This window comes from Chelonoidis abingdonii, chromosome 15, assembly GCF_003597395.2.
Source record: "Chelonoidis abingdonii isolate Lonesome George chromosome 15, CheloAbing_2.0, whole genome shotgun sequence".
In the NCBI taxonomy this organism is placed as follows: domain Eukaryota; kingdom Metazoa; phylum Chordata; order Testudines; family Testudinidae; genus Chelonoidis; species Chelonoidis abingdonii.
This window is the reverse complement of record NC_133783.1, coordinates 46,812,671-46,823,545: the sequence shown is the minus strand read 5'-3', so window position 1 is coordinate 46,823,545 and position 10,875 is coordinate 46,812,671. Positions and strand designations below refer to the sequence as shown.

At 42.0% G+C, this 10,875-nt stretch overlaps 1 protein-coding gene across 1 annotated transcript in view; it reads left to right on the top strand.

Moving 5' to 3' along the window:
* The first annotated feature begins 2,112 nt into the window (after nt 1-2,112).
* The window catches only part of LOC116834428 (scavenger receptor cysteine-rich domain-containing protein DMBT1-like), a 43,644-nt gene continuing 34,881 nt past the window's right edge, over nt 2,113-10,875 (top strand). The window contains 5 exon segments of the mRNA XM_075072676.1: nt 2,113-2,175; nt 5,683-6,153; nt 6,500-6,802; nt 7,822-7,857; nt 8,810-9,121. Of these exon segments, the coding sequence (XP_074928777.1) occupies nt 2,139-2,175; nt 5,683-6,153; nt 6,500-6,802; nt 7,822-7,857; nt 8,810-9,121 (1,159 nt within the window). The 5' untranslated portion in view covers nt 2,113-2,138.

The following is a 10,875-nucleotide window of genomic DNA, read 5'->3' as shown; positions in this document are numbered from 1 at the left end:
CTGCTACCACTGAGAACAGCCTTGCTCCATCTTCTTTGGAATTCTGCTTCAGGTAGTTGAAGGCTGCTATCAAATCCCCCCTCACTCTTCTCTTCTGCAAACTAAATAACCCCAGTTCCCTCAGTGTCTCCTTGTAAGTCATGTGCCCCAGCTCCCTAATCATTTTCGTTGCCCTCTGCTGGACTCTCTCAAATTTGTCCACATGCCTTCTGTGGAGGGAGGTGGGGGGGCAAAACTGGACGCAATACTCCGGTGTGGCCTCATCAGTGTCGACTAGAGGGGAAGGATCACATCCCTTGATCTGCTGGCAATGCTGCTACTAATACAGCCCAATATGGTGTTGGTCTTCTTGGCAACGAAGGCACGCTGCTGACTCGTATCCAGCTTCTTGTCCACTGTAATCTCCAGGTCCTTGTCTGCAGAACTTCTGCTTAGCCAGTCGGTCCCCAGCCTGTAGCAGTGCATAGGAATCTTTCTTCCTAGGTGGAGGACTCTGCATTTGTCCTTCTTGAACCCCCTCAGATTTCTTTTGGCCCAATACTTCAATTTGTTTAGGTCACTCTGTACCCTATCCCTACCCTCCAGCATATCTACCTCTCCCCCCAGTTTAGTGTCATCTGCGAACTTGCTAAGGGTGCAATTAATCCCATCATCCAGATCATTAATAAAGATGTTGAACAAAACTGACCCCAGGACTGACCCCTAGGGCACTCTGCTTGATACCAGCTGCCAACTAGACATTGAGCCGTTGATCTCTATCTACCCTTTGAGTCCGACAATCTAGCCAGCTTTCTATCCACCTTATAGTCCATTCATCCAATCCATACTTTTTTAACTTGCTGGCAAGTATATTGCCGGAGACCATATCAAAAGCTTTGCTAAAGTCAAAATATATCACATCCACCGCCTTCCCCATATCCACAGAGCCAGTTATCTCATCATAGAAGGCAATTTCTATTATATTATCACCATATTTATTAGCAGATTGGACTCCCAGTTTGCTAGATACTGTACAGCTTTTGTTCATGAAAATAAATGTAACAGCAGGGATTGTTATGTAGTCTGTGTGTATGTTTAATCTTGTCTGAGGCAGGGGCACCTCAGAGTTTGATCCGAATGGTAAGAAACAAGCATTATGAACCTGTATTGTAGAACTGTGAGGTAGACTATACGGGTGACCTTTCAGTGGTGTCTTGAGTTTGTGATACATCCACAATATGATGCTCATACTTTTGAGTGAACGCCGAATGTGTTAACTAGTTCCTTTTAATAGTTCCAGGGTTAAAAGAGAACAGAAAGCAACAGGATTGCCACTGCTGTTTTCCAGCAATAAATGATGGCATATGGCTGGTTGAAGATTGACTAATTAGCATAGATTGGAAGAGTCCCAAGACTGCTCTGATCTAGCCTGGGCATGGCATAGAACCAGCTCCAGGGCCCACAGGATCAGGGAGCAGCCACTTTCTCCTGTGTGGGCCATCATCATTTATGAGAAACTGTTTAATTGCTACACCAGGCCTCAGATCTAAAAGAATTAACTGAAAGGCAGGACAATGTTCATGAATAGAGATATTCTCTCCAGGCTAAACAGGAGCCAAAGCCACTTGGAGAAAATTCAGGTACCACTGAACAGTGGAGTATTTTGTTTCACTGGAGTGTTCTGAAGCAAGGTAGGAATTTGTTAATTGAGACCTTTCCACAATCTTTTGATGCACTTTCTGCAATAATAGATTCGCTTCCTCCAGTGTGACACTTGGGCAGCTGGAAAGCTAATTAGTTGATATGCCATCCTTACTTGATGTCATTACATCTGAAAGCCACCACTTCCTGGAACAATCACATCAGAGTATGGCATTATGCATGGCCACAAAGGTTTGGAATCAGTCCAATTTCTACTTTGGAGCAATAACAATCTGTGAATATTTATATCTGTGGGTGTACATTGTTACATTGTGAAATGAAAATATCCTCCTGGGAAAACTTCCTTGGTATTGATTTGGAGGTGCAAGAAGCAAGATCAAATTGCATGGAACGCCCCCTCCTGTATAGACTAGAATTCATATAAATTCTGAGACTACATCTGTTTAGGTAAGCAGAAAACCCTGTGAAAAATGGGACCTCAAACGATTTTCACCTGCATGCTGCTAATAAGTGCCACTATCTTGCATGACCCAGGTATTATGTCTAAAATTTATCAGATGTTTTTCTCATTCGTGTATAAAAATATTAAAAGCTGGATTTTATTACATAGATACACATGACTTGTTGGGAACTGATGGCAACTGAACCTAATAGAAGTAAAAATATTACTGAAAATTGCTAAATGGCTTAGTACAATGAAACTTCTGTTTCAGTTTATCTCTTGGTGCCACGATTGAGGTCAAAGTCTCAGAGATCATATTCTAAACTGGAAATGGAAAGCAGTAATGTTTGTGATTTTTTTTTTCTGTATTACAACCATTGTAGGGGAGAGCTGCATTTCAGGAACATCAGTTATGTTGCCCAGTAGACTTGAGGTTCTAAAATGTATATAGAGATGACAAGGAATAGAGTGTTAGAGACAAGTAGACAAAACAGCAACATATAGGTTAAAAACACCGAGCCTTTGTGCAGAGAACAGTGGTGTGTTTAAAGATTAGCCACAGCTCCGAGTTTCTTCAAATTTTACATCAAAAACTTCAGGTAATCTTGATACCTTGAATAAAAGATTTTGATCTCAAAGGACCGGCATGGGTATTACTGATAAGGGCTTGTCTATCAATAAGAAGAAGAAATAGATTAATGTACTTAGTTTAGGATGAAAAAGATGGTTACATTTAATTATGTCTAAAACAAGAAAGAAGACACCCTTAGTTGTGTTCATCATCAAAGAGGATTAAAATGGACTACAAGGAGGTGGTCAAATCCCAGCATAGCAGAAATCTAATAATCTTTGTTTTTATTCAATGGCTTCCCATTGTGACTTGACCTGACTTCACTAAGATCTGATGTGATTTAATCAGATTAGCCTTTAAAGCCTCTATTTGTATTTCAATTGATCTCTGAGTGGGGAAAATTGTGAAAAATTCATGTGGGACCTAATCCTGCAAACCCAAGACTTCAGTATCATTGAGACTACTCACCTGAGCAAAAGCTTGCAGGACTGTCTCTGATAAGCAATGTTGTTTTTAAAAACAGTACAATAGAACCTCAGCATTAAAACCCCCTCAGGAATGGAGGCTGTAGCGGTATACAGTGTGAGTGCTGTAACTCAGTACTTTAGTAGATAAAGGTGATAGCACACCAAGGGTATGTCTTCACTGAAGTTAGCCTGGGATGATCAGCATCTGGGTCTGATCACGTGGGTTAGCCTAGCCCAAGTATGAGCAGCCAGGCTCCAAAGCCATACTCAAGTTACTGTGTTTTCACTGGTTCTGCATTCCACCACGTATGTCACTAGGACTTCTGGGGCCAGAACCCATAGTCCTTTGTGCTGCGGTAAGCTGAGCTACTCTTATCATTATTTCCCAGTGAACTGTAAGAGAACTTGTCTGTCCTTCTGGGCACAAGAGAAGGCATTGGAGGATTACCAGAACTCATATGATTTGACCTGTGTCCTCACTGCCAAGGAAGCAGGTTACCAACCCAAGTGAAAGCAGAACTCAATCTTTAACCCAGTGGTTCCCAAACTTTAACAATCTGTGAACCCCTTTCACTAAAATGTCAAGTCTCACAAACCCCCTCCTAAAAATATATATTTCCAGGGATTTTCTCATTTATCTGAGTATAAATTATAAAAGTAGTGATCTTGGAAATATAAAATTTGTTTTTATGACATGCTTATTACACACTATTTATTATTAAGTGTCCCTGGCCTCTGTTTGCCAGACGCTGGGAATGAGCAAAAGGGGATGGATCACTTGATGATTACCTGTTCTGTTCATTCCCTCTGGGGCACCTGGCATTGGCCACTGTTGGAAGACAGGATACTGGGCTAGATGGACCCTTGGTCTGACCCAGTAGGGCCATTCTTATGTTCTTATTTTTCATTACAGTAATTTTATTACATAATGAAAATGGCAACACTCTTCCAAGATCTCACTTTCCTAGCTTGTTTCACTTTGAATAAGCATTTTATAAGACAAGGCTCCTATGTTTCATCAAAGAGTAGCAGATGTGAAACAGCATGAAGGTATTTAAGAAGCCAACTCAAAGAGTTCCTCCTGCACAAGCATTCAGGTCTTGAGCAGTGCAGACAAACAACACATGTTACAACAAAGTTTTAACTTGTTCATCATAACAATTTTAAAAACAATACTAGCTGCCTATTTAATTTTAAAAACCGCAAAAAATAGCCACCTCCCTTTCCATTTCTTATAAGGAGTCTTGAAGTTTAAATCTCCTCAGTGTGATAGTTATGCTTGCTTTGATCCTTTCAGCTCTTGGAAGTCCAGGGGCTCCAGGCTGCTGGCCCCATGCTGTCCATGGTCCCTAGGGACAGCTCTGTCTGCCATTAGGAAAAAAATTTTCCGAGAAACCCCTGTAACATTTCATGAACCCCCCAGGGGTTCTCGAACCCCAGTTTGGGAACCACTGCTCTAGCCCATACTCCAGCCATGCATGCTAGCCCAAGTTGAAAGCGCCACTAAACTTGGATCAAAGAGGCAACATTCAGTTAAGAACCTAGGCAAATTCTGCAGTGAAGACCTCAAGAAGTGATAGAGTACCAGATAGTCTTCTACCTTAGTTATCTGTAGCATCTTTTCTTTCTTCATCCATTATACTGTCTCCGAAGCTTTTGTCCCATCTTTTCAGCTCCTTCATTATTTATGACTTCAGAATGCCTCTACCAAATATCATTCACTGTAGCTGACATACTATCCTATGGGTGAAAAAACAGTCACATTAATTATCATTATTTTATTATTATCATTTTAAAGGTAAAGACAAAGATTATATATTAAAAATCAAGATCAACTTTACAGACACTCTGTGATCACACATAAAGATATGAATATTTTAAGTTACTAGTTTTCACCCACCAAATATTTATATCTGCACTCCCTATTTTCCCCTTAAACTCCAATATATTTCTAAAAATTGCTTAGCATTTATATAAGCAGCAGTTAAATGGCAGTTTAAATAATTTTTTTGAGTCCAAAGGAAATTCCTCATTTGTTTATAAAGTGATGTGCACATCTATAGCAATATATAAATATCAAAGAAACCAATTATTTTCAGTTGTGATTAATAATTCAAAGTCTTAGAGTCAATGCAGATCACCAAATATATACAGGTGGATGTATTTAATTGCTCACAAACCCTATCTGGATATTTTTGTGGTCTAGGAGAGGCCCCAACAGGTATCAAGTACTTGGGGACAACTCCTATATGCCACGGTCCTCAATGAAACCTGTGCTGATGGTGTGTCTGGAGGGAAGTTGAAGGAATGTAGCCAGAGTGCATTGCACTATGGTAATCCCCAGCTAGTGGCAGGCCCAAACCAATGGCCCAGACTGACTTACTGATGACTCTTCTCTCAACTATGCTCAGCAGAATCTATTAGTAATACAGGATCTAGCCATCAACGTGCTTTCAGTGATGATAAAAACAAACAAACAAACAAAAAACCTTCATCCAGCTAACACATCCTAGTGGCTATTAAAGAACAAGGACCTTATTTTCTCTTATGTCTCTTGTCAGCCTTTTTGGTTTATGCAACCTCAGCCCCACTGAGTAGTTCCATATCACTGAGACTGGTGAATGGACAGGACGGGTGTTCCGGTCGCGTTGAAGTCCGTTACAAAGGAAGCTGGGGAACAGTCTGTGATGATGCCTGGGACATAAATGATGCAGAGGTTGTGTGCAGACAGCTTGAGTGTGGGCGGGCCATTGAAGCCCCCACTAATGCCCGGTTTGGTGAAGGCTCCGGAAGTATTCTCCTGGATGATGTGCAGTGCAGAGGGAATGAAGCCTCTCTGTTGCAGTGCTCGCACCAGGGGTGGGGCACACATAACTGCGCCCACCGTGAGGATGCTGGTGTCATCTGCTCAGGTACTCAGATTTCTATTATTTTACATGAATCATATTTTTCAGGAATAACATCCAAACCTCCAAGTAGGAAAATCACCATAAAAAACTGGTCCTGAGGCAATTGTGAGCAAGAGTGTGTCTGTGTCAGTGTTTGTGGCTTCACCACAGTCGTGTAGTCAGATGGAGCTCAGGTGGCCCAGTGATCCAGTGCAGTTACTGGGCTCCTGTCTCCAGTATACACGCCCAAATGGCCATGAAATGGCAGAAAGCTGCAGAGGTCAATGTAAATTGTCCTAAAGTGATTTCACATCTTTGTCTGATTTTAGTAGATAATTAGCCTGCTGGTGGTGTTTCCCTATCACACTTTTCTAATTCAGTTCCTAGTGTCCTACTTCTGTGGGGAAACTGATCAATAACTAGAAAAGAGCCCCAGATTTCAACAGCTGGGTGAAATTGAATTTCCCTCTGTTTTTCCAAGGTCCATTAGTGAGACTCATGAATGGACAGAATGGATGTTCTGGTCGCGTTGAAGTCCATTACAAAGGAAGCTGGGGAACAGTTTGTGATGATGCCTGGGACATAAAGGATGCAGAGGTTGTGTGCAGACAGCTTGGATGTGGGCAGGCCATTGAGGCCCCCACTAATGCTCGGTTCGGTGAAGGCTCCGGAAGTATTCTCCTGGATGATGTGCAGTGCAGAGGGAATGAACCCTCTCTGTTACAGTGCTCGCACCGCGGATGGGGCATACATAACTGCGCCCACCGTGAGGATGCCAGTGTCATCTGCTTAGGTACTCAGATTTCTATTATTTCTTGTGTTTTTCAGGAATAACATCCAAACCTGCAAGTGGGAAACTCACCATAAAAAACTGGTCCTGAGGCAGCTGCGAGCAAGATAGTGTGTGGGGGAGGGCTGTGGAGAGCTTCACTGAAGTCATGTTGCCAAGTAGGCAGATGGAGGTCAGGTGGCCCAGTGATCCATACAAAGGCCTATGAGGATGGTGTGTGCTTCGATAAGGTCCCATGAGATCAACTGTGTTTGGGATTAAGCCCTTTACTTTCTGCAAGTGGGAGTGGGGAAATCCTACTCCCTCATCAAGAACTTGAACTTTGTGATGTAAAGAGAACCATGGAAAGGTTTCTTCCCACCGGGAAACTGATCCAATGGCTTTTCCCAGAACAAGGAGCAGTAAGACATATGATACAAGCTCATCTCACATATATCCGATTTCCTTTCCCTAATTGCCTGGCCCAGACCTATCCAACTTTGGCATTAACATAACCCTTTGGTCAGTGTCTCGTTAAGTGTCCCCCTCTCTTCTGATCCACAGAGGATACAAGTCTGTTACAACCCCTACTAGAGAGTCTTGAGCCTTGAAAACAAGCCACAGCAACTCATGTTTTAGCTCTGGAGGTCTTGTTTCAATCCCTGGTGTGTTGGCCAGGAAGATGCTGTCACATAAGAGCAGTCTTGTCCTGAATTCGAATTGCTGTGGCTTCAGATGCTTGAGATGAGCTTTCTTTGACCAGAAGTATGTAACCCACTGGTGAGTGTGTGTTACAGGTCTCCCTCTGTGCCCAATCCACAGAGGATATATATCTATCCACTACATTAGCACTAACATGTTTTCCGTTTGGGTTTGTAGTTTTGAATATATTTCGTTCTTCATTCACTCTCCTTCAATAACTATGTCCTAGTTTGTAAATGTCTCTTGTCAGTCATAAAGTATTCAATTGTCCATTTAATAAAGATGGCATTTAATCAACTTTAATCATTTTTAAGACTGTCATTATCTTTTTGCATTGCCAGCTCCACCACCTACAACAAGCGAGCCCCTTACAACTGGTGAGTCTTTTCTCAGCTGTGCTTTAAATAATGTTCTTTTTATTATGTTATCCCTGCTGAGTTAAAGAGGCGCCTATAATTTCACAGTGCAGCTACTGGGGTCCTGTCTCCAGTATACACACCCAAATGCCCATGAAATGGCAGAACCCTGCAGAGGTCAATGTAAATTGTACTAAAGTGATTTCACATCTTTGTCTGATTTCAGAAGATAATTAGCCTGTTGCGGTGGTTCCCTATCACACTTTTCTGATTCACTTTCTAGTGTCCTAGCATCATTAAAGGTGTTAACAGACATGTCCCTGACACTGCTTCAGATATCAAAGCTATAGTCAATCTAGGACTACTACTCAGCTGACGCTTTTATTTTCTCTCATGACTTTTCTCAACCACTGTACATTCCAAAGCATTGGGAGAAATAGGGATTTAGTAGCACATTTTCATTATAATAACATGGTTGTTTAAGTACTTCAAATCATATCTGACAATGGGGGTTGATTCTACAATCACTAATCATCCAGAGTGGCACTTTCATATAGGAATGCCCCAATGAGAACATTGGGACACCATAGTCACACATGTAGCCCCATTGAAATCAACCAGCTTAGGCAAGGCTTATCAGTATGATGTTACTCTCGTTAGCATGTGCTACACAACATGAGTAAAGTTGGAGAGTCAGGCCAGGTATGATCAAATGCTGATGAATTGATACCGCATAGCTTGTGATTAGCAAGTTAATTGCATATTCCGGTCACTTGGGATTTCCATGTTTTTGCTTGTAGTAATGTTGTTGCAAAAACTCTATTACTTATGTGCAATAATATACAATTGTAGGAAAAGGAAAAATATCAGCTTTGCAACTTTCATAAAATCACCAGTAGCCAACTTCATAACTAGAAAAGAGCCCCAGATTTCAACAACTGGGTGAAAATGAATTTCCCTCTGTTTTTCCAAGGTCCATTAGTGAGAGTCAGGAATGGACAGAATGGGTGTTCCGGTCGCGTTGAAGTCCGTTACAATGGAAGCTGGGGAACAGTTTGTGATGATGCCTGGGACATAAAGGATGCAGAGGTTGTGTGCAGACAGCTTGGATGTGGGCAGGCCATTGAGGCCCCCACTAATGCTTGGTTCGGTGAAGGCTCCGGAAGTATTCTCCTGGATGATGTGCAGTGCAGAGGGAATGAACCCTCTCTGTTACAGTGCTCGCACCGCGGATGGGGCATACATAACTGCGCCCACCGTGAGGATGCCAGTGTCATCTGCTTAGGTACTCAGATTTCTATTATTTCTTGTGTTTTTCAGGAATAACATCCAAACCTGCAAGTGGGAAACTCACCATAAAAAACTGGTCCTGAGGCAGCTGCGAGCAAGATAGTGTGTGGGGGAGGGCTGTGGAGAGCTTCACTGAAGTCATGTTGCCAAGTAGGCAGATGGAGGTCAGGTGGCCCAGTGATCCATACAAAGGCCTATGAGGATGGTGTGTGCTTCGATAAGGTCCCATGAGATCAACTGTGTTTGGGATTAAGCCCTTTACTTTCTGCAAGTGGGAGTGGGGAAATCCTACTCCCTCATCAAGAACTTGAACTTTGTGATGTAAAGAGAACCATGGAAAGGTTTCTTCCCACCGGGAAACTGATCCAATGGCTTTTCCCAGAACAAGGAGCAGTAAGACATATGATACAAGCTCATCTCACATATATCCGATTTCCTTTCCCTAATTGCCTGGCCCAGACCTATCCAACTTTGGCATTAACATAACCCTTTGGTCAGTGTCTCGTTAAGTGTCCCCCTCTCTTCTGATCCACAGAGGATACAAGTCTGTTACAACCCCTACTAGAGAGTCTTGAGCCTTGAAAACAAGCCACAGCAACTCATGTTTTAGCTCTGGAGGTCTTGTTTCAATCCCTGGTGTGTTGGCCAGGAAGATGCTGTCACATAAGAGCAGTCTTGTCCTGAATTCGAATTGCTGTGGCTTCAGATGCTTGAGATGAGCTTTCTTTGACCAGAAGTATGTAACCCACTGGTGAGTGTGTGTTACAGGTCTCCCTCTGTGCCCAATCCACAGAGGATATATATCTATCCACTACATTAGCACTAACATGTTTTCCGTTTGGGTTTGTAGTTTTGAATATATTTCGTTCTTCATTCACTCTCCTTCAATAACTATGTCCTAGTTTGTAAATGTCTCTTGTCAGTCATAAAGTATTCAATTGTCCATTTAATAAAGATGGCATTTAATCAACTTTAATCATTTTTAAGACTGTCATTATCTTTTTGCATTGCCAGCTCCACCACCTACAACAAGCGAGCCCCTTACAACTGGTGAGTCTTTTCTCAGCTGTGCTTTAAATAATGTTCTTTTTATTATGTTATCCCTGCTGAGTTAAAGAGGCGCCTATAATTTCACAGTGCAGCTACTGGGGTCCTGTCTCCAGTATACACACCCAAATGCCCATGAAATGGCAGAACCCTGCAGAGGTCAATGTAAATTGTTCTAAAGTGATTTCACATCTTTGTCTGATTTCAGAAGATAATTAGCCTGTTGCGGTGGTTCCCTATCACACTTTTCTGATTCACTTTCTAGTGTCCTAGCATCATTAAAGGTGTTAACAGACATGTCCCTGACACTGCTTCAGATATCAAAGCTATAGTCAATCTAGGACTACTACTCAGCTGACGCTTTTATTTTCTCTCATGACTTTTCTCAACCACTGTACATTCCAAAGCATTGGGAGAAATAGGGATTTAGTAGCACATTTTCATTATAATAACATGGTTGTTTAAGTACTTCAAATCATATCTGACAATGGGGGTTGATTCTACAATCACTAATCATCCAGAGTGGCACTTTCATATAGGAATGCCCCAATGAGAACATTGGGACACCATAGTCACACATGTAGCCCCATTGAAATCAACCATCTTAGGCAAGGCTTATCAGTATGATGTTACTCTCGTTAGCATGTGCTACACAACATGAGTAAAGTTGGAGAGTCAGGCCAGGTATGATCAAATGCTGAT